Source organism: Corvus kubaryi, unplaced genomic scaffold (assembly GCF_017639235.1).
Source record: "Corvus kubaryi isolate FWS band 111438036 unplaced genomic scaffold, C.kubaryi_AGA036_p1.0 split3-73, whole genome shotgun sequence".
Classification (NCBI taxonomy): domain Eukaryota; kingdom Metazoa; phylum Chordata; class Aves; order Passeriformes; family Corvidae; genus Corvus; species Corvus kubaryi.
The window spans coordinates 13371534-13395779 of NW_024582091.1; the positions used below are offsets into that span (position 1 = coordinate 13371534).

The 24246-nt window shown below is 37.6% G+C and overlaps 1 protein-coding gene across 5 annotated transcripts in view; it reads left to right on the forward strand.

Moving 5' to 3' along the window:
* The window catches only part of TTK (TTK protein kinase), a 32342-nt gene extending 15160 nt beyond the window's left edge, over positions 1-17182 (forward strand). For 4 of the 5 annotated variants that reach the window (XM_042016980.1, XM_042016977.1, XM_042016978.1 and 1 more), the window contains 17 exons: positions 838-946; positions 1075-1150; positions 1232-1329; positions 1871-1970; positions 2651-2774; positions 4874-5055; positions 5168-5304; positions 6717-6843; positions 7905-7997; positions 9680-9837; positions 9924-10075; positions 11884-12008; positions 12326-12406; positions 14422-14598; positions 14932-15022; positions 15257-15354; positions 16471-17182. In XM_042016980.1, coding sequence (XP_041872914.1) covers positions 838-946; positions 1075-1150; positions 1232-1329; positions 1871-1970; positions 2651-2774; positions 4874-5055; positions 5168-5304; positions 6717-6843; positions 7905-7997; positions 9680-9837; positions 9924-10075; positions 11884-12008; positions 12326-12406; positions 14422-14598; positions 14932-15022; positions 15257-15354; positions 16471-16560 — 2018 coding nt within the window. In that variant the 3' untranslated portion in view covers positions 16561-17182. The remainder of the gene's footprint in view (positions 1-837; positions 947-1074; positions 1151-1231; positions 1330-1870; positions 1971-2650; positions 2775-4873; positions 5056-5167; positions 5305-6716; positions 6844-7904; positions 7998-9679; positions 9838-9923; positions 10076-11883; positions 12009-12325; positions 12407-14421; positions 14599-14931; positions 15023-15256; positions 15355-16470) is intronic. The other variant, XM_042016981.1, reaches the window with a different exon arrangement.
* Positions 17183-24246: the final 7064 nt, after the last annotated feature.

Here is a 24246-nt window from a genome sequence, read left to right on the forward strand (position 1 = left end):
GGGCAGGAATACCTTCCACTAGATCAGGTTGCTCAAAGCACCATTCAACCTGGCTTTTGAACACTTCCTGTTGTCTTTGGTGTTCTTTTCTTTTTAATATGTTCTTTGGTGTCTGTCTTTTTAAAAAAAAAATCTTGTAGCATGGAAGAGATCTTAATCAAAATAACCAGATATTAATTTGAATTCTTTAAAAAGGGTTTGTCAGGAAAATAGTTGAGTTCAAGAGATTATTGTTTCTCTGAAGGTGCTTAAAATAGCTTGTATTCCTCGTTGTTCCCTAAATGAAGAATTAAACTGTGTTGTAACATGTGAATGTGTGTTCATTAAGGTGCTGATATATTTTCATTAGTGTATTCTGAGTTCTTGTGGTTTCCTAATTTCTGAGAAATGTCCTTCCCTTCACCTGTAGGGAAAAATAATGTGGAAGACAGTGTTGTTCTGAACTGTTTATTTGTGGATTTGAGGTTCTAGAATGACTTTACAAATAATTTGATTTCTGGTTCTGCTTACCATAAAGTATATCTGAAATATATGCCTTAACAAAGTTTATTAAGTTGACTTGACACTTCATTTTAAGATTAATGTACAACTTCAGAAAATTTTTGCCAAATCTCAATAATCAAGCAAGATTCTATACTGGATTAAGATGGGGCTGCTGAATGAGTTGTTTGCTATTGCCTGCCTTGATATTCCCTGACCTGTCACAGCTTGTATGACCATTCTCAAATCTGCTTTCAGTGAAGTCAGCTGGTTTAATTTAGCCCAGTTAATTGCTTAGAATGATTCAGTTGAATTTGTCTGATATGATCTGAATGATTCTAACTATTTTTGCTACAGTATCAAGTACACAGGAGTCTGGACTTCAGAATATAGGTGGAAATCACAGAAGCATAAAAAGGAACGATTCTAGTGAAAATTCTTCTACTGTTACCAGATTTTTAATTAGGTAATGTCTTAATTTCTTATTTAATGTCTTACAGCATCATTTAAACCAAAACCAAACACATACACTACAGTGTCATGTGTTTTGTTTTGTGGGGTTTTTTTTTTGTTTGAGTTTGTTTTTTCCTTCAGGGAAGAGAAGTCACAGGAACTGGGTGCCCTAGTTAATTACCACAATCCATTGAGACCACTAAACAAATCTAACCAGGTAAAACAAGTAACATTTTCTTAAAAATCCTAAACTCTTTATTCTGCTTTACACACCTGATAACTTCGACTTTGCTCTTAGATTTGCCAATTTGGGAGGGTTCCTGTTGCCCTACTATCTGATGATGGTGATGACATGGAGGATTCAGATGTCCCACTCACGGCTAGTGTTACTAAGAGGTATGGCTATTGGGTTTACCTACAGCACAACAGATCTTAATACTCCTTTTCAGTGGTGCTTTTATTGGATAGTGGGAATGTCAGATGTTAATGTTAAATTTGACCTGAAGGTTTGGGACAAATAATCATTATAGGTGCAACTGGTACTGCAGTAACCTACTTCTGATCCTACTACTCAGATTCTTTGTATGAAAGCATGTAAACATAAATTTCTTGTTCTGGCTATTCAGTAAGCTCAAAAGGAATGGAAATTAAGGCCAAAATAAATTTTGTTCAAAATATCTTTACTTTTATGTAGTCCAGTTTTTAAAATTAGAGGTAAGGTAGTCTCATAACTTCCAAAATATTTTAAAATCCTCATCTTATAGGACTTCTTTGTATTGTTTCTCACTCTGCTGTCTGAGTGGACCTGCTTTTCTCTATATTTGAAGCTTGTAGTCAAAAGTCTTCTCACAACTACTTTTCTCATCTCATTTACAATAAAAGCCATCACCACACTGTGTGTTGGCATATGATGTAATTAACAATATTACTTCAATAGGCAAATGTCCAGCTCCAAACAAACAGCCTTCGTTGCACCTTTTCCACCATCAGAACCAAAATCTAGTGGGCGTGATTCATACAGCCTGGGAGATTTGCAGGTAACTTAAATATTTTTTAAATACATAAAAGGAACTTGATCTATCCTATGGTATTAGTAAGAAAGATAAAAACTTTTTCAATTCAAGAAAGAAATAGTGTAGGGTTTCCCTTTAATTATTTGTGGATAGAAACATACATTGTGGCTTTTAAACTTGAAAATTGTTATGCATAATTGGGCATTAAAAAAGTGCTTTTTCTGAACAGTACATCTGAGCAATGGGAGTGGTGTTAGAAATACAGTGAATGAAGAGGGGATAAACAGATTTCGATTTGACTACAGGACCTCTTTCAGCTGTAGTCATGAATTTTAACATGGGAAGTACTCTATTTAATGAAGTCTATTCAACTAAGTTAAAGTGCTCTATGGAGCCATGAATTACAGCTTTTGATAGAGATTGGTTTTCAGCTGTGTCTTACATTTTCATGTCCCCATCCCCTCAAAGCAAATTCCAGAATAGAAAGCATTTAGGTGTCTTTATTATAGAAACTGGATTATGAAATTCAGTGTTTATGTATTTGAAAATAGCATCAGTAATACTTGTCTGTGTAACCTGCACTCTTCCCTGAAGCATGTTTGATTTGTGGTGCATCTGCCATTTAATTACTGTAAGGAAATGTCTTTTGGATACTACTCTTGAGTTTTGCTTTGATTCTTTAAGATGCTTTTTATGTTCTTTAGTCCTTACAAGAAAAAATGGCTTTACAGTTGCAGATGTTGGATAAGGGCAGCTCAGAAACAGCTACCAATTCAACTGTAACTCTCAAAACCAAAGTGGATACAAGTCTTATGACGAAAAAAGAAGGTAACTATTAATGTCATGTCTGAGTAGTTCGAAACAGAAAAAACATTGAAAGTGTGCTTTTTAAATGTGTTTATTTTTAAAAAATGTGTTGCTAAATAAAATGTTTTCCAAAAAGCAGAAGTTGGTCTGATTGGATTTGGGGAGTGGTTAAATAAAATTTGGCTTTTGTGTGGTATCTTTGATAGTTGTGGAAAAAAAGAAGCCCCAAAACCCACAAAAATCTCAACTGTGACAATGTCCAAAACTGTGAAGTGCTGGGATGGAAGTAAAATATCAAGTATAGTGCTAATTCATTATGTTCTTACCTCTTGAAATACATGCAACAAATAGGCTTTGAAATAGCAATGGTGGGAGATTTGCCAGCCTGAGAGTAGAAAAATATTGCCAGTTTTTCAAGTAACAGTATTAGTTTATACCAAAGGACAAAAGGTAGCTGTTGATGGAGAGAAATTCAAATGAAAGACTATAAATTTCTTGAAGCCTCCATTTTAGGGTTTTTTTTTTTTTGAGACCAATTATAGTGGTTTGCTTCTCCTATGCTCCTTTTTTTCCTGTCATGCAAAAAGTCCTGGATAATTTCTACCTTTGTTTTCCTATATTCATTGCAATATAATTTAACTTGTATTGCTGGAATCCTTTTGTGTGAATGACACTTGTACTAAATAAATGTGTACTTTTAGGGTATTAAACTTCAGTGTCAGTCAAATACGCTGTTACTTTGTATTGCTTTAAATGCTTTGGATTAAACATGGGTTTTAGCCTTAAGTATACTGTCATTTTTAGAATTATCCTTTAAAGAAATTTAAGGTTTTGCTATCATTTGAATGGCTGGGATTTTTACTGTATTATTAACATACTTTTGGAGATTGATTTCTAAAGTTCTTTTAAGAACTGTCAGTTTTGGTGTATTTCAGAAATAAATACTTCAGTAAATGTTGAGTTATCAATACATGGATTTTGACTGTTGTGTGAAGTCACCTAGAAATAGGGATGGCATGACATCATGTTGTATCTTCCTGGAAAATGTTATAACCAGCTTGGATTTATAGCAAGGATTTCAGGGCCAGTAAAATCTAGAAGGTTGCTACTAATCATTTACCAACATCATGGAATATGGAGTATGTGTACTAACCTCTTGTGGTTACTTGCTATTTTAGTGTTTTCATCAGAAAACTAGTTCCCCAAGTGATTCTCTCATCCTGCTGAAGAAATTAGGTGAAAATGTCTAATATTGCAAGAGTTGAATTTAAGATTATATAGGTACATATGTATTATAGGAAAGAAAGCATTTCAGTTGAAAAATGGTGATTTTTTGACTTCAGTGTCCCCTCAGCCCCTCAGTGAAACCTTTCCCACTCACTTGCATTGGGGACAGTTTGGGTTTCAGGTCATACTTTCCCTGTTCATGCTGCATTCCAGTTTTTAGGTGAGATGCTGGTTGACATAGTTCAATCCTTCAGCAGCTGAATTGCATTAAGCTGCTCAGCATGGGATGCTGCTTTCTAGTAATTTTAAAGGAGAACTTCAAGCATGTGAAGGAACACTCTTAAGCTGTGCTTTTTGCAGCCTGCAACTGCCACATCCCACCAATTCACTCTTGTACTACCTGTGCAAAAGTAACCAGGGGACAGAGTGCCAAGTCCCTTTAGGCCTCTGGTTTCAGTCATTACGCTGGGTTATAGGTTGCCTATTGACACAGACAACAGATTTTTAGTTTGGAGTCTTGTAATAAGCTTATCTTCAATGCTTTATAAACCTGTTCAACATCCCAAGATGTTGTAGTATAATTTATAAACATACTCTTATTCTGTGTTGATGAAGGAAACAGTTGCATCTCTGTTATTGTTATAGTCATATCTTAAGATTTTGAAGAAAGTTGCTATGTTATTACACTGAATTGAATATGGAGCCTGAAGATTACATTAATGTCTTTTAAGGCCTAATTCCAATAAATCAACTGTTTGTTTAGTCTGATGTAGAAAATGAGGTAAAATTATTCTAGAAACTTTTCAAGTATTGAATATTGTATCCTTTTACTAATCTGTGGGTTTGGGTTTTTTTGTTTGTGTGTTTTTTTTTTTTTTTTTTTTTTTTCCCAGAAAATAAAGTTCAGCATCAGGAGCTGAAGATGCCAGAGCCCAGGAGTCTGGAAAGTCAACAGCAACAATCTAGTTTTGGTGAAAGCTATAGAAAGCAGTTGGAGCAGATTAAACTAAACTGTGTTAGTGCCAGAAAAAAATGGCCAACTCAAGAAGTGTCACAGAAAAGCTGCTATGGAGAGGTAAAGTAACACGAACATGTACTGCATGTGTGCTAGCAGCAGCCTTCTCATGTTGAAGAAAATATTTGTGCTCTTACTTGTGTGATAAAATATCTTGCCTTACCCTTTGTAGGGAAAACAGATGAACCTTGAACAGTCTGGTCATCCTGTTTCAAGACAATTATCGCCACCAGATGCTGTTGCTAAGAAAAGTGACCCATCACATGTTTATGGAACACCAAGCACCACATCTAATGATTATATGGCCTGGTAAGCCTACTATAAGATGGTAGTTGATCTCTGGAAAGACTTAAGCAGATTTTTACAGGGTTTCTTACATTTTTCTGTTCAGATAGGAAACATTCCAAGTGCTTCTGTAAAGTGCCTGACTTTGAGATTCAGATTGCATTTAGGGACCTTTGCCTTTTCTGTCAACTTTTCAGCATTTGAATGTTTACTATCAAATAAATAAGTCCTTAGTACAGCATTTACCTTTTTTGCTGACCCCTGCTACATGACACTTTCTTTTAGATAACTTTTTTTTGTGACTGACGGGCTTTTTAGATCGATAACTGTGTATCAGCTTAGTTCCTATGATGCAAGTGTCTGAGGTTTTTTAAAAGTACTTCAAGAAATCCAGAGGCTTGCAGAATTAAGCACTTAAGTTAGGAAATGATAGCATTTGTTTTTCCGTGTGACCTTAAATTAGGCATAAACCCCTATGCCTGTGTTGGCAAATCTTTCTAATTATGTGATTATTTATTGTTTTCATAAGTCTCTAGGATGAATCATATAGGTCAAGGTTGTATGCTGAGTAAGCACTGTTCCATAGGTAGGACCTATGTCTCTTTAGCTGTAGAATTCAGAATATATATAGGGAATGAACCACATCAATTCATGAAGGAATTTGATAATAGTCCTTGATTAAATTCTCATTACTTAGTTTGTATGTACATGGTAAATATGCAGAATTGCTGAGTGCTTCTGTATTCTGTGAGAACCATGCTTTTGACTGGTTTTGTCCTTTATTTTTTTTTTTTAACTTCTGTGATTTTACTCTACCAAATAAACCCTAGGTGTATACATTCTTTTCCAGTTCTGATCTTGGCATTAGTTTCTGTAAACAGTGGGAAAAAATAAAGTATCTTCAGCAATATAGCTAAATAGATGGTAGACACCTCAACAGAACAAATAAAAAAAAAATTGATTTTTTGCAAACTTTAGTTTTCTTAAATCCATGATCTTTCCGCTCATACACAGTATAGCCAAAGCTCTTAATGGCAATAGTGAGGGTTTTTGCAGTTGTCTGTCTCAGTATGCTTACTTGAAAAAATAGGTAATCTAAGAAGTTTTTGAATAAATAAGCTGGGGAAAAGTAACTGTCTCAAACTCTTGTAGTCAGCTCTTCTAGCTTTATAGTTCTTTCACTTTCCAATTGCTGGGAAGTGCCAGGTAGTGTCTGAAGATAGGGAGTTAGTGTTTTAAAAAGTATTTTCTAAGTATGTTGTAGTTTCAGTGTATTTCTAAAAGGACTTCTAAATCAAGAAGTTGGGGTCTTTATAATGCTAATTATTGAATGAAGTGGAGGCTAGCTTTCAAGAAATATTGAAGATTTCAACTTTGTTGTTAAAGTAATCATAAAAACATACAACTAATGCAAATATTGTTCATATTTTTGTTAGTTTCAACACACCAGTTGTAAAGGACAAGCTTCTACCAGGATGTCAAATTTCTACTCCCTACAGCCAGTTCCCATATTATTTACCACATACTCCAGCAACTCCATTTCAAAATCAAATTGGCTTGCAGGTAACAATTTTGTTGTTTTTTCAGTACATATGTTCACTGGGAACTACTTTAGGTAAAATAGATGTGTGTATATACTTTTCTAATCTGAAGTTACTGTTCATATTCCTGGATCAGTAATGGAAAGTAGTCTATTATTCCCAAAATAACTTTCTTCATGTGTATGTCTGAATTTAGATTAAATTACTCAGGTGTTGAAAAATCAGTTCAGTTTTGTCAAAGTGCTGGAGCCTTTGTCTGCAACCTAAGCCTTTTCAGATCCTACTTAATGACAGAGGAAAGAACTAGAGTCTGTTTTTGTTCTGCAGTGCTTTTACAGTGGTACTACCCACTCTATAGTGCATTACCAATAAAGAGAAGCAGTGTGTGTTGAAAACCATGAGTTTGAGGGAGGTAAAAGATTGCATTTCTACTCCATTTTTGTTAGATTTCACAAATTTTGATACATTTGTTGTGGCCTGACATCATGTAAAAATATTATCTTAGATGTGTTACACATTCAGGTAGGAACCTTCCCAACTGTACATAAAACTGAGGGATAGGTTTAAGCTTCCTCCCAGAGGATAAGAATTAATAAATCAAATTTGAGGCCTTTCTATGGCTTGGTCTAGCAGACAAGGGCAATGCAGTCAGTTTTAACTTCGCAGTACTGAAGTCTTCTAGCTAGTAATTAGCTTCAAATAAAATGGTAGGTGACTTCATTACAGCTCTTAAGTTGCATGCTGGGACTGAAAGTCTGTTAGATAATATAGTTTCTGACTAAAAAGAGGGAGGTGTCCCAAATGATCTGGGGAGCCTTGTTAAAGAACATCCTTCTGTTGATTTCCGGTATGAAGAGCATTGGCACCTTTTACAAGAGTTCAATGATGTTACATACCAAATGGTGATCAGTGTCTGGGGATCTAGCTTTCATTTGAAGTTTCTTTACTGTTTGTAAACAACTTTTATTGTCTTCAGAAAGAGCAAGGCAACTTAAAGCATTTTAACTCTACAAGAAGTAGAGCTCTCTTAAGTTCTGTTGCACATACCAATATTTATTTCTTAACCTTTTCTGTGGTACACAGGTTCCAGCTTCTATACCTTCACATGAATGCCTTGCCATCAATGGCAGAGTTTATACAGTATTAAAGCAAATAGGTAGTGGAGGCTCGAGTAAGGTAAGGTGCTCCTTTATCCTTTTAGGCAGTCACTAATTTACACAGTAATAGTTCTATGTAAATACATGTTGAAATCATCTAATGAGTGCCTAGTGTTAGCATGTACACAATGTTTGACCCAGGGAATCTAGAACTGGTTTAGTGCTATGCTTAGACTTTTTGCTCTTGAAGATAATTTCTATGGTAGAGTAAGCATTAAAATTCCTGGTAGAATAGCTCTTCTGTTGTGAGAGATGCATTGCCTTGTGTACATGCTAATGTGAGAGGCTGTCGTTTAGAGCAGTGTGATTACATTGTTGGGAAATGGGTGACTTGTAAAGTTGGTTGAGAGTTCGTGAAGGAGACAGACCATCTCTTAAGACTTCTGTAACTTGTGTGAGAAGCAGAGTTGTAGCTATGTTTGAAGGGCTGAGTGAGCTGGTTTTTGTATGGAAATTTGGGGTCATGGGAAGTTGGGAAACAATTTTGCAAAATCTCTTGGTTTTGTTATAGTTCCTTATTTTCTTGACAGCATAAGCAGTTTGGCTGGATGTTGTGGGGGATTATGTTAAAGGCCTTACAGAAGTCCAGATAGATGACATCTGTATCTCTTCCACTGATACAGTCCCTCCAACACAGAAGGCCACTGGGATGGTCAGACAGACTTGCACTTGGTGAAGCAGTGCTGGCTCTCAAATCACCTGCCTGTTCTCCATGTGTGTTAGCATAGCTTCTAGGAGGATGTGTTCTTAGGATAGCTAATTTAACTACTTAAAGAGGTCTTTCCCATTGTGAATCTGTGCCTAATCATTGCATTTCAGTAGTACCCAGTAGGATATTCTCTGTAATTTTTCCAGCAACTGAGGTTAGGATAACAGGTTTGTAGTTTCCTGGGTCTTCCCTCCAACCCTTCCTGTCAATTGGAATAACATTAGCCACCTGCCAGTCAGCAGGGACCTCCAGAAAGAAGAGCTCCCTGTGTTGCCAGTATACAGTTGTAGAATGAGGTGGGATGGCAGGGACCTCTGTGTGTCACTTTCTCACAGTCAGCTTAAAACAAGGCCAAAATAGTCTGTTATTGATGGGTTTGTGTTTGAGTATTGTCAAGGATGGAGATTTCATAGCCTATCTGGACAAGTGGTTTTCCTGTTGGACTATGTGACAACACGGAAAATATCCAAGTGTAATTTTCCTTGTTGTTAGCTATGTCTGTTACGTCTCATACTTTGATGATTCAAGCGGAGTCTGTCATACCTTCCCTTTAAATAGGTGAAGACAGCAATAGGATTTCCTGCAGCCCTCTCATTTTAAGACTGAATGGACTTTGTGCTCTTAACCTCTTCTCATATGCCATGTGATCTAGCCTCCAAATTTTGGTTTGACATAATGTGTGAGGGCAGATCAAACCTGTGTCTCTGGGAGTGTTATTTTGTAATCTTTATCTTAGGGGCACTCCAGACTCATGATGTACTACACCTAGTGAAATACAATGTGGCACCAAGATAGCTTCTGACAAGGGTTGATTCTGTTGTAACTGGTGTCTTCCTTCTTGATTTTTGTTTTTCTTCATGCTGACTTTGCTTGAATTGTTTCTTCCTTTTGAAAAGGTAGACTTTTTTAATATTCTGGCTGAGTTGAGATGGAGGACCATAGTAAGTCAGAGCTAGGGATGAGTGAAGTTATTAACTGATACTGTTTTGCAGGTGTTTCAAGTACTGAATGACAAGAAGCAGCTGTATGCTGTCAAATATGTGAATCTAGAGGAAGCTGATCAACAGACTGTTCAGAGCTATAAGAATGAAATTGCTCATCTGAGTAAACTGCAGCAACATAGTGATAAGATCATCCGCCTTTATGGCTAGTGAGTAAATACTAATTTTATTTAACCAGTATTTCTCTATAAAAAGACATTTCCTTCACTTTTAATATACATATATTTATTTTTAGTGAAATCACTGATCAACATATCTACATGGTAATGGAGTGTGGAAATATTGATCTCAATAGCTGGCTTAAGAAGAAAAAAAAGATGGATCCATTGGAACGAAAGAGCTATTGGAAAAATATGCTGGAAGCTGTTCACACAATCCATGAATATGGTATTCTTAAATAATTATAGGTATTTGTATAGGGTATATGGCAGATAATATGGATCTGTTTTAATTTTGGACAAATTCAGAAATATATCCTCTGAGAGAAGGCAGGCCACAACCACCCCTCCCCCACCAGGTTCAGGAAAAAATAAATTTTCCTCAAAGGAAAGAAATAAAAACTATTTATTTAACAAAAACACAGGAAGAAAAGGACAACGATGCTAAATAAAACCCCTTGCTCTGCTGAGAGAGACCTGGGAAAATTTTAGTGTCTTTCTGTAGATCTCTCTCTCCCCCTCCTTGGAGCTGGGTCGTGGTGGGCCCAGCTCCGGGGCCTTGGTGGAAGACTCTCCCAATGTGTTCTGATGTTGAAATGTTCCAGGAAAAGAAGAAGGGAAAAAATCGAAGTCCCAGGAAAAAAGCTCTCCATCTGTCTCCGGAGAAAAAAGCTGAAAGCTGGCTGGAAAGCAAGCAGTGTGCTTCCTCCGTTCTCTATTGCAGAAAGCAGAACACAGAGGAGTCTGTGTATCTGTGTCCTTGAAAACAAACTGTAAACTGCTTTGAAAGTTTTGCTGGTTTTTTTTTTTTCTCTCCCCTCTCAGGCTCAGTTTAAAGGCACAGAAAAGGCAAAAAATTAATTTCTGGGCCTATAGCAGAGATAGGGGAAACACATCATGAAGTCACCCCAAGACATGAGGTGATACTGTTTTTAGTGTTGGTGTAATCTTAGTGGTCTTCAAAGATGGGTGTTTACTGTATTTTTTTAAAAAAACAGTGAAACAAAAAACCAAGGTAAATCTTGATGCAGAGGTGTAGACTTAGATAGCTCAAGAGGGATCTACAAATATCACTGTTTATGTATGTAATGCTGTTTTCTTACAACAGCCAGAAATTTTTTCTGGTTTAGGCTGTTGTATATTCCCAATTCCACTTGTTCTCTATTAGACTCAAATTTTAGCCTTTCATTCTCTCCAAAAATAGCTTTGACATTAATGACAGCTCTGTCATCTTTACTTTGACAGTGTTTCAGCTTTTTCTTAGAGTTCTTCAGGCCTTCCTCCCATCTTCATCTATGTCATTAAAGTGTGTGCATGTGTATTCAGTTTGTCTGTATAGCACAAAGGGGAGGGCAGACTTGGATGTTTTCCTATATAATAATGAAGTGAAGACTAGTACATATAGTAGAAAGCATCACCTATTTTCAGAACTAGAGCATTCAATAATATAGCAAACAGCAAAACCTTCTGAAATTCAGGGTACATACACACCTGTGGTATTTTGAAAGAGGACACTGATTTTTGTAAAATATCAAGATGGATTGGTTGCGTAGATAATAACCAAAATTCATATTAAATTGTCTAGGTAGAGTTTGTGAGAAGTCAGTTGTGTATACTTGTGAGTAAATGGTACCTTTGATCACACTAAGCAATAGAATTCTTTTATTTTAAATACCTGCTTAGCTAATTGAAGAGAGCTACAAGCATGGACAGGCCACTGAATTGCTCCAGAGCAGCAGTTCAGTGTGGCTGTGTGCACACAGAGCTGGAGGGTCTGTCTCAAACTGAGACAAGCTGTGCAACTCAAATTGCTTGGAGCTGTTCTGGAGTACCTGCAGATTTGAATAAGTAGTAATTCTAACTGTAAACTCATGCAAGTGTTAACTGTTTAGAAAGAAATGGAAGCACTTTTATGAAATATGCAGAGATTCAGGTAAAGCCAGTCTGCACCTTCTCTCTGTGCAAGGGTTACGGGAATTGAGTAATGCTAAACTTTATGGTAGTAATTTGGATTTACTTTAAACTCTTTTTTTACAGGCATTATTCACAGTGATCTGAAACCAGCAAACTTTCTGATAGTTGATGGAATGTTAAAACTAATTGACTTTGGCATTGCAAACCAAATGCAGCCAGATGTGACAAGTATCATTAAAGATTCTCAGGTGAAATACTTCTGGAAAATTCGTGTCCATTTTTCTGTGAAGTGCCATAGTATCTGCTGATAATTTTGATTATTGTAATAACCTCAATTAATACTGAAATTCTATGCTGAAGGGTTTTGTATGTGTATATGAATATTCATGTCTATTGATTTTTACATGATTTTAATGAACAGAATAATAATGGCCTTCAGCCTTAATACAAACAAACTTTCAAGATGTTTTCCAGTGTTTTGGGACAGAAATCTAAGTTTTTATTAAGTGAATTAAATTTAAGGCATGCTTTACTTAAAAGAATGTTTTTACATTTTTATTGCTAGGCCGGCACAATGAATTATATGCCACCTGAAGCAATAGAAGATAGGTCTTCCTATGGAGAAAATGGCAAGCCTCGTTCTAAGGTAGTATGATCTGTTTCCTCCTATTTCCTTCATGTTAAGAAGGAAGTGTAATTCATGTATCTTCAGATTTGTTTTTTTCTAAATCTTCCACTGAAACTTGAACATAAGAACTTCTTGTGCCATGATGATGGTGTGCAGAGTGGAAGGTTAAGCCTAATCTCCCTAACTACCTAAAAGCATTTGGCAGATGCTGTTTAGAAAAATGTAAGTGCTCAATTACTGAGTAAAATTGAAAGTAAAACAGATGCACAGGCTTGGGCATTGGAGGAGCTAAAAATACAGTGAAAATATCTAAACTAATAATAACCACAAATATTTTAAAATCAATTTTTATGGAGAAATAAAAGAGTTCACTATGTTATCAGTGTGAATAGCATTGAACAGTATAGAGTACAGTGCAATACATGAGCCTTTTGCATATCAGAGGCTGTACTGCTGACTCATGTTACAAAAGCCTTTTGAGCATCTTACCTCCATGCTGTGCACCTCTGAAATCATCGCAGGCTAGAGTTTTCAGGGTGTATTTCTGGGAGGATCTTCCATGGAGTCAAGTGAGAGAATCATTCCTCTGTTACTTCTTGGTTTCCTGCTTTATGCTGTTTTGTTTTAGCTTTGTTCTGCCAAAAACTGGTGAAGCTCTTACAGCACTGCTTGCTGCTGTACTGCTGCATTTTAGCATTCTGCATAAATAACCATGGCTTTGAATTTTTTTCTAAAAGCAATAAAATTTGCTTTCTGATACAGGCCATTGTTAGGATGTTTGCCTAAACAAGTTATGATGATATTGTGTCATTGTCATATTTTTGAGCTCTTTAAGTGAGAGGCAGGTTTTACAAGTACTGAGTAATACCTAATAAGGTCTTTCAAAAGATGATAAAATGAAGCCTAGTATTTTAGGGCCACAAGTACAAGTTCAGTGTATCCTATTAATTTTTGTATGCCACAGAGTATTGTGTATTGTAGAAATTTTTATAACATCAACAGGGCAATGGAACATGAATGATGAGAAAAGTACTGAAGGAAAGCATTTTCACACTGGCAGTACAGTGTGTACTGTACATCACTAAATTATGTACACCTTCGATTAAGGTGTACATAATATAGTGAAAGTATTTAAAATATGTACTTGCACATACATGAAGATTTACTTTTTAACAGTTGAATTGAAGTATTATGTAATGATATACAGTGTTTTCTTTCTAAATAGAAAATAAAATATTTTATAAGTGGATTTCTTTTTTAAGGATGATAATTTTTTACCTTTTCTTTGCATGCAAAGTGCAGATTTGTTCTGGCGCTCAGCTCATCTAAGCAAAAATCTTACTACTGTGCTGGGAGTCAGATTCACTGCATCTTTCTCCACTTCCGTCCTCTCCCCCAACATTATAGAGTACAGTGCAATACATGAGCCTTTTGCATATCAGAGGCTGTACTGCTGACTTGTGTTACAAAAGCCTTTTGAGCATCTTATGGGCCCTCCATGCTGTGCACCTCTGAAATCACCCCAGGCTAGAGTTTTCATATGTGCTTCTCTTAAAGTGCTTCAGCTTCCACAGGGGAAGCGCAAAGACACCCTGCAAGGAACAGCCTAGGTGTTGTGGTTGAAATACGGATCTGAATTCTATAAACCATGGGGAATTGAATTGTGGCTTTCCACTTTGGAGACATAGCTGTGATCTCTCACTGTTTCCTGGATTTAATTAATTTAATATGCTTTTACTTGTATTTATTTTTAAATCTGAAATTAGAATCCTGCAGTTCGACTTGTTAAGGACTAACTACTTTTGGGTTAGTTCTTCAAGTAAGTTCATTTTCAAAAATAGTTAATAAGAATTGTTTTCTTACGGAGTATCAGTGAAGGAAGCCACATCACTGTCTTAGTAGATAATGGCATGCTGCCTTAGTGATTTTGTGTAATAAAGATCTCTTATACAACAAAAACTGTACAATTACGTGATAAATTGATTGAAGGGACAGTTTCTTAAGTAATATTCAATTTTTTTTTTTAATATTAGATAAGTCCCAAAAGCGATGTATGGTCACTAGGATGCATTTTGTACTGTATGACATATGGAAGGACTCCATTTCAGCATATAACAAGTCACATCAATAAAATGCATGCTATTGTTGATCCAAGTTATGAAATAGGGTTCCCAGATATTGCTGAGAAGGATCTTCACGATGTGCTGAAGGTAACCATCCCTTAAATTTTGAATTAAATAATGGGAATTTCTTTATTTAAAGCATATTTTCTAAAACTGAAAGAGTTGTGCTTGAGAGACTTTTTCCACAAAAAAATGCTTGCTGCTACTTGTAGTAACAGGCCTTATTCCAAAAGAAGAATGAAGCTAGAGCTACTTCATGTAGTTTCCATATTGAAGTCTCTTTTTAGCTTGATACCGACTGAGTAATTATTGAAAGCAGTTTGACTTAACTCCCTTGGTTGAACATCCGAAGTAAATACTGTTAATTCCTAGGACGATTTGTAATTTATAGGCAAAGCATTTTTCTTTTTTCATTTGCAGCGCTGTTTAATAAGAAATCCTAAGGAAAGAATTTCTGTTTCGGAGTTGCTGGTACATCCCTATGTTCAAATTCAAAGTCATTGTCAAACAGGTACATTTATTTTAAAATACATTTTTATTAAATAGTATTTGTAACTCTGCTTTAAAAAATGCTTTACTGGTAGGTGTACTATGAGCTTGTTGGTGTGACTCAATTTTGTTTGGTGCCTACATCTGCTTCAGAAAAGACTTCAATATTTTAATTCTTAAACTTCTTACAAACTGTATTGGCAGTTTTCACACTGATAATGTATACAGTTTCAGCATAACCATAAATTAACTACAGGTGTCCCAAATGCAAAAGGAACAACAGAGGAAATGAAACGTATCCTTGGCCAGCTTGTTGGCTTGAATTCTCCCAATTCTATTTCTAGAGCTGCGAGGGTAAGTAAATTCTTTTCTGTTTTGTGCAGTAGTACTTGCTCATGCAAAGGTTAGAATGTTTGGTAGTGAAAGCTGAAACAATACATATATGAAGTCTTTAGCTATAGCTGGAAAAACATTGTGCATCTTACTGCTTTTATTTGCAAGTATGCAGAATCTCTACATTCTTCTTAATTGGAAGGATTGAAAATGATGCCAGCAATCTTTACTTTTAGCTGTTTCTTTCCTTTCCACCTCTCAGTAGATCTGCTTTGCTTTTAAGCTGCCCCTAAGCTGAGGGTCTTCTAATTTAAGAACCCTCACTACGAAGAAATTATCTCAATTGATCTGTTAAGTGTGCCCACTTTTGGACTGCAACTGTTCCTGCTTTCCTGGAAGTTGCTGAACTGTTAATGCAGTGCTACGTGTAAATTAGTTCCTGTGTGTTGAAGTATTGCAGCCTCTGTTTATTGCCTGAAAGAGAAGCTTGATAAACCTTCAACTCTGTTCTTTCTACCTGTGTCTCAGAAGAAGTGATAGTGGTAAAGTATACATAAGATGTTGAGAATGCAGAGCTGCTTTCATGGTGAGGAAAGCAAATTCAGTGTGTATTAAATATAAAGGAATTTATGCTTACACTGCTAGTTGTACTTGATCTGTTTTAAATATGAGTAGTTATCCTTTTAACAATGTAATTATCCTTTTAAATAGTTATCCTTTTAACAATACGGCAATGTGGCTGTTTGTGGGCATTTGAGTATCTCATGTAAAGCTTGCATGCCCCAAGTACACAAATAACTCCCTCCTTCCAGGCTGGTGTTTCCATATTGGAGACAATAAACTTGATTTTAGATCTCTGCAACTCATTTGTTCTCTACTGACTTGTGAAGCTCTGTAACTTTGCCCACACTGCGAAGTCAGCACGTGTATTCTTTAAGGCACTGCATTGCATTGCAGCTGGTACAACTAAGCTGTCTTAAGTGTGGTTTTATTTTTTGATTTGAGAAAGGAATTTTGGTATGGAATATTTCAGTATGTGACGATTTATTTTAAGTGGTGATGTTTGTTATATAGTTTGAATCCATGTGCAATACAACTGTGTTCACCTGAATGCCCTGTGTGTTTGTTAACTTTCAGACTTTATATGAACAGTGCAACAGTGGTAAAACTCTTGATGTATCAGCATTTGCAAAACCTGGGAGTCAAAAAACATGGACAACAAAATGATGTACTACTGCTCAGGAGGCAACAAATGTCTGGTCTGTTCAAAAAGTATTTTGTGCTGCTAGCTTTTAAAAGGACACTCAGCAAATAGTTTGCATTTTATTATGTTCTTTGGGTTCTTCTGATAATGCTTTCCAGTCATTAAAAAGAATTTAACTGAATGCTTCTCACCGTGGGCTTTCATTCCTTGCATGCTGCTTGGGTCGAGCAATGACAATGGCTACTTGGTGATTTTGATCTGTGTTACTTACAAAGCACTACAGTGTCTGGAGTACAAAAACTTGTATGAGAGTCTTTTAGTTCTCTTGTCCCCCTGAAGCTAATATAAAAAAGTTCCCAAAAAATGCCAATTGATGTACAAGAAAAACACGAAATATCTTTTAAAACATCTCCTAAGGCATGAACAGAGTGTTATGCTGTTCTGTCTTTTGCAACAAATACCTCTTGTCCAGTTTTGACCATAACCAAGGAAATGAACACAGTATAAGCCACCAGTTACAATATTGGCAGATGCATGTAAATGTCACCCAGTTTTTGAGCTGTTCCTGTGGTTAAGTGTTATGATGGAATCATCAGTACTGTTATGAACTTGCATGAATAAATGGCTCTTGTATTAAAAATGCTATTATAAGTGTAGTCTGCTGTTCAAATTTCTAAATAGTAGAAAATCCTTCAAGATTCATGATGGTAATAAATTACTAGTATTTATTTTTAAAAGCATTAATACTAAGCATTCTATAAAATGCACTGAATGTAAGAGAAGTGGATTTTACATGGTTGTTACTGGATTGGTCGAGTTTTAACTGAATTACATTTCTGGTGCAAGTGTATGTTCACACCTGCCCTCCCTTGTTTTGAATTAGCAGTGATTCTCCACATTACACAGGGAGTGTGATCAGGAGTGGGAACTATTCCTGATAAAGAGGAGGGCTGAAGCAGGGACAGAGAATGTGTGCTCACTCCAGTGTTGGAGCACACACAAGAACAGCACATCTGCTGTGTAAGTTTATCTCTCCAGGTTTGCTCTTAAGGTGTTGATCTAATTGTCATTGTATGAAACAGGGTGTGGAATCTCAATTAGTCATCTGTCAGGATGGAAGTAGTTATCCCATATTTCTAGTGAAAAAGGGTTGTTCCCCATAATGGTCTTGTTCTTGCTAATTTTTTAAGACTTAGTGCTGCTGCTGCACAAGTTCAGTGGTATTTCAGACATAAGAAGTACATATGCTAATTGTACTCCGCCTTTTGTTTATAGTTCGTTATATAGGTGTTAAAACTTTCAAAGTTGAAGCCAATGAAGATTGTTCTGGACATTTCATATTCTAAACAGTATGAGAGACTGCTTATTGTATGGGAACTGGAACACTTTGGCTTTCTCTGGAGAGCAGGGGGGAAGAAGTATCAGCCTCTTCAGAGAACAGCCTGTGAAGAAAATCTTTACTCTGCAGAAATGTCTTTGAAAAGTTTCCCAAGTACATGTCTAGGTTACAGATCTTGAAAAAAAAATCTTTGTAATTATTCTAATGTTATAATTGTTAACTTTGGCTGTTTTGCTTCTCTAGTTTGTGTTGAATATTGAGAAGCAGTGCTACATTAGTGCACAGCAATGCTACAATAGCTACAGCTATTTTTCTTTTGTAGTGTATGGTTTATCAAACCTTTCTCTTATTCCATGACTGTTGAAGAACTCACAGGAAGTATGTGGCATGAGAGGGGAGCTTATGGAAGAGCCTTGGGGCTGATGAGAGGCAGTGGGTTGTTATCAGTCATCCCTTTTAAATAACTTTGTTCCACTGCAGATGGGCAGTTGATTTATACTCCTTCCCCACCTCACTAACATGCTGCAGGATGTCTGTCTACCTTGGCATCTGCCACTTACCAGTCTTCAATCTATTCCAGTTTTTTTTTTTGCCTTACAGACAGCTTTCTATCTTCTCAGGTTCTGCTGGAGTCTTAAAAGTGTAAGTGAATTACAGAATCGCTGTGTGAGAACAGCTTTAAAGGACAGAAAATAGCAATTTTAAATGTTGGGTAACAGGTAACTGCCAGAAGCTTTCTCAAGGTTACAAAATGTCCATCCTGCATTACTGTCACCCTCAAGGCTGCATTTCAAGACTTTGTGTATAATGGGGAGAGAAGATGGCTGGTAAAGCAGATTATGTCTCTGTATAAGTTGTTACTGGATACATGTACAGTATAATACTGTATCAGCTAATAGTGAGATACCACCACTATATGAAGTGTACAAAGGTAAATGAGAACTCTTCAGTAAGTTCTGTTGTAATTCTTGATGGAAAAATGGGTTTGGGAACTTACTTTTGGTCCAAAAGCTCTGCTGAGCAGCTGACGCTATAAAAGAAACCTAACTGCAGAAGGGTGACTTCACTTTCCATTTATGAATGGGTATAGTATGACTCAGTCTCCAGCTCCCTCATGAGGGGAAGCAGATGGGCAGGCACTGATCTCTCCTCTCTGGTGATGGGAGCTGAGGGAATGGACTGAAGCTGTGTCAGGGAGGTTTAAGTTGGTTATCAGGAAAAGGCTCTTCACCCAGAGGGTGGCTGGGCACTGGAACAGGCTCCCCAGGGAAGTGGTCACAGCCCCAAGCCTGGTTTAAGAAGTGTTTGGACAACATTCTGCGGCATGTAGTGTGACTCTTGGGGTGTCCTTTGCAGGGCCAGGGATTGGACTCAATGATCCTTGTGGGTCCCTTCCACCTCAGGACACTTTTTGATTCCATGATTCTATGACTCTGCCTGAACAGCTGTATGGTTAGCTGGAACTCAAACACTAAAGAGTTTTAAGTTTTGAAGGCTCTGTTCTTGTAGTGAGTCTTTTTGTGACAACACCTATAATTGAATCCTTGACAAGTACAAGAAAAGGAAGCTGTTTATATATAACTGCTCTAAGGACACTTGACCAAGGAACAAGAAACATCTATCCACAGATCCATCACTGTGATGCTGGAGGAGTCAAACTCTTTTCTCATATAGTCTTGTGGAAGGCACTCTTAAGCTGCTACTGCTGTACACGTGTAGCTGTGCAGGAGGGAAATGTTTAAATCCCAAACAGTAGAGAGTGCTGAGCAGGGTGTCAGTTAGTCTGAAGGTAAGTTGTCAAATTCACTGTTTTGGTCACTCCTGTGGGTTTCTGTTCTTTAAGCACCTGATAATGGTCTCATGTTAAACTAATTCTGGGAGTGATGATAAATATCAAATTAAAAGTTCAACAGTTGAATAAAACTTGAGTTCTAGCCCAGGTCTGAAGTCTAGCTTGCTCCTGAGCTGCTTGGCAAGGATCACTGGCTAATCCCTTGCAACTGCCAGTTATGGCAACTACTTGCTTTTCTTTTCCAGTTGTCTACACTATATTTATTGTCTTGCTGCTCACACAAAACAGAGTTCTCAGCAGCAATGATAAAACAAATACTACTTTTAATCATATTTCTCTCTTTAACACTCTTACTGCTAAGGCATGTCTTGTTGCAGCTAAGGATAAACTGCTAATATGGGAGTATTCACTTCCTGATTGATGTATATATCTCCTTCCAACTTGGTTGACTTTGCCTACCTGCTTGGGAGCACAAGGCTTGTCAGTTTGTCAGGGAGCTGGTACAGTGTGCCCTTGTTTGCTTACTGCTTCACATAAAGTAATTAAGAGATAAATCTTGCAAGATAAAGGCCATAAAGAGTGGAGCAGGCAATGCAGTGTGATTTACTGGTAGGATATAGAGGTGTACACCTGTATGGACACAGGAGTCTTTATACAGCCTGCCCATATACTTTCATGGGAGTTGCTGAATTGAAACCTGAGATAAAAATCTGACTCCTCACCTCAATTCCTTCTCTTGGCAGGTACAATAGTCACAGTTAAACAATGATGCAATTTCAAGATTCTGGCTCTTATCAGATGAGTTGCTAAGATCCAGGCAGATTTTGCAATAAAAGATGACTAATTTAATATGGAATTGTGGTACCACTGTTCTGAACTCTGAATAAACAGAAGGAATAGGTCACTTTTAAACAGCATCTGTCCATTGGTCTTGACCCTTACATGTAAGGATCTCTGCCTTGTCTCTGTACCCACTTAATGTGTATGTTATGTGGTAAGTGCAGGTAAGCTTTGAATTCCTCTTTGAATTCCTCTTTGTTACATGCTCTCTCTGGCTTTTACCCTATTTTATGTCACTGTTAATTGTATTTTTAATTGGCTTTTAAGTAATTATATTTAGGGAAATATGAATTAGATTTGTACCTGCTTCCTGTGTAGTCTTGAATAGGCTAAATCTTAGAGGTCCTAGATGATTCTGTTAGCCTAGCACTGCCAAGTCACAGATAAAATATTTCTTAGTCTTAGCTCTTTACATTCCTTGTCTTGTTTGCTTAGTGTTTTGTAGAAAGCTGTTCAGTACCATGGATCTGCTGCTTGTGTTCAGTGACTCATTGGGGCATAATGCTTTTCTATTGCAGAGTGGCATTGTACTTTGAAATACTCTTATTGGCATGAAACTTGTCACCCACATGATGTTTGGATGTTCATGCAATGGGACACAGTTTGGTGCAGCAGAAGGCAGTGAAGTCCCCTCCACAGTGGTGGGGAAGTGCTGGGAATTGCAGCAGCTGCTGTGTGGTAGAGGGACTGCTGAGCCATCCAGCAGGAAGCACCAACATTTCAGGAAGGTTCCTCAGTAATGAGAAGTTTTGAGTCTTCAGCAGGTCTTGGGTACCTGACTGAAAGGCGAGTGTCTGCCTAAATCTCTTTCAGTCTGATCTTTGGACTTAGCAGATGTCCAGCACTGTGAAGGTAAAGACACTTCCGAACTGCAGTGATGTGTGCTGAGCAATGCAAATACGAACAGAGCATTGGTTTTAGGGACAGCAGATGAAGCTCCAAAGAAACCCTGGCTCTTGCCTTGCTGTTTGCCATGTGTTAGAATGCTCCTGTTGCTGCTCTAGCTTCTCATCTGGAAAGAAAAGACTGACAGAAAAGCCAATTCACACGCATCAATGTTCAGTGCTGAGGAAGCTGGAAACTATCATGTCAGAGCCATGCTTTCTAAGATACTAGTCCAAGGAACTATTTGAAATGGATATGCCAGTAGCAGCTTTTTAGGGCAGTTAATAAAGCTCTCCAGACCCAGGCAGCTTTGACTGCTGGAGTCTAAAGGAGTGTGTAAGAACTGTGTTAGATGTTGTCCTGTGTCATTTTTAAATTAGCCTTAGGAACACAGAAAGGGAAGGTAGTAAATATGGTAGTGGTCTTCATGCATGTCGGAGCTTGTAAATTAGACTACCAAATATGCCTTCCATAGTAAATAAAGCCTATGTTGACAGAACACAAAGGAATTCACATGGGAAAAAAGTATCCTAACATACATACAACACAAAGGGGCTTTGGAGTGGTATTTGGAGATGGTTCTTTTGCATTATACATAGTTCTCTGAAAATGTCTGCCCAAACCTTCATCCAAAGGAACCAGTTAGAATATTAATTATTGGGAAAGGAAGAGAACTCAAGAAAATATTGTTGTGCTGCTATGTAAACATATTTGGTTTGAATGCTGTCTGCAGCCCTTGAAAAGGTTTAATAAAGCTAGAGAATATGGAGAGAACTAATGCAGGTGTCCAAGGAGATGGAAATTGCTTCCTTACAAGACTAAAAGCTGTATGATTTCCTTAGGAAACGGTTTTGCTCTGGCTGGGTGCTAGATAGGAATCAGCATTGTATAGAGCTAGGAACTGATGAAATGATCAGTCAGACTGTTAGAAATGGATGAAAGGAAGATCCTAGGGTTTAGTGTGCAACATGTAAGTACATCTGAAGTATTGTGGAAGCCAAAGATACCCGTGTATTCAAAAAGAGGTTGGATATATTCAAGGAGGTCAGGATGATCCTTGGCACTGTATGTAAGTGGTGAGATGTAATCTCTGGCTTTGGAATTCCCCATATATATATATATCTGATCCCAAGTGCCTGGGATGTTTTGCCAGAAATGGAATCACTTACCTTGCTGAAAGGGTTTATGATAAAAAAGTTGGGCAGGCCACATCGCCTTGTGCTCTGCTCCACTCTGACAATAGATTCCTTAACTTGCTGGGTTTCTTTGGGTCCTAGATACTTGATTTCCATCTCTGTGCCTGCTAGCATGGCACTTTTAGCAAACAGCGTTCGAATGTATTTGCTCCATCAGTGTCAATGGAAAGTGATCATGTTTTAGCAGGCACTGTGTATTGGCAGCGGCTTAGCCAGAGCTGTGCTGTGTTACCTTGCTTCTCACCTGCCACCTGAGCCACTGCCTCAAGGAGTCAGGCAGGTTCTGTAGTTTTGCTGTAACTTCCCTACTGAGATCATATGCGGTACCTCAGGAGGGCACCTGGAAGCTGGGACCATGGCAGCCTGGGTTTCAGCTTTGGAGCAAGGCTACAGGAAAGCAAGTAGCAAGGGTAGTCATCTACAGCACTTTGTAGTAGAAGCAGGGTTCAGATCTGTTTGTCAGAGGTTTGGTCCCACAGATTCACTTTTAGATTCTGTGTACACGCTGTGGCTTTCTTGACTGCTTGTAACCACATCCTGACCTAGTTGGCACTAGGTCCCACTTCACACGCTGCCTGCTGATAACACTAGCAGCAATTCCTGCTGGCAGCTTAGGTCGGTGCAGGTCGTGATGTTTCAATAACCACTTTGGCACACTGGTGGGTTTTTGTACATGGGTGGGTCCTGCAAAACTTGTTTAGCTAGCCCTTCCTTTTCAGAGTTCCCTGTGTGCTCAGTCTTCCCACAGCACCTTGCCTCACACTTTGCATGTCCTTACACCCTGTTTCAGGGCAATTGCTGGAACCTTGCCAGTGGTGGTTTCTTGGGGAAGTGCTAGTTCAAGGAGTTCGCAGTGTTCCTTTCAAATTCTTCTGGGTTTCACTTTAGACAGGGACTTGGTATCATTTGGGTAGACTCCTGCCATAATTCCAAACGTAAGGCCTCCATGTCCTGAAGTTTAGGTCCTTCCAGGATCTGGAATAAGTGCTGAAAAATAAGGAGCCCAAAGCATTCGCTGTTCACTTTGTGGTCTGTCACCATATTGGAGTATTAAATCTTGTCCATTCAAATTCTGGTCAAGGATCTTTTTGAGTTCAGGGAGATTCCGGTTCGTGGAAGACGAGTGAAAAATAAACTTTCCTACATACTGGACATCATGTTTTTTGATCATGTCTGAAAATCTGTATGTTCTCAGAAGGTATATGCATAAAGACTGGCTATGTAATGAGTCAGTCCATAAACATTGCTAATGCATGAGTTGTGCATCCAAAACTACATCCAAGCATTTTTTCCATAAAAGCTTATTCATCTTGTCTGATTACAAGGAGTCACTACAAGTGGAGGCTTGCTCATTCTGTTTACTGAAATAGCATATTTTTCTCTCAATTTTGCAATTATTATTTTAACTTGAAGTCTATATTGAGATATGGTATCACAGAGGTTAATTGATTTTCATCTTAAGCATTGCTTAGAACACCACAGCGTAATAATGAAGAATTTCCCTAAGACAGGCCAAGCATAAAGGAAAGATGAAGGTATGAATGCAGGACTAGATGAAGCATCCACTTCTTTCTAAAGGAAACCATACTGTAGTTCCTGGTGTGAATGGGTGTCATAGGTTAGCAAGCATAGTCCCGGAAGGGACGTCCTTGCTAAG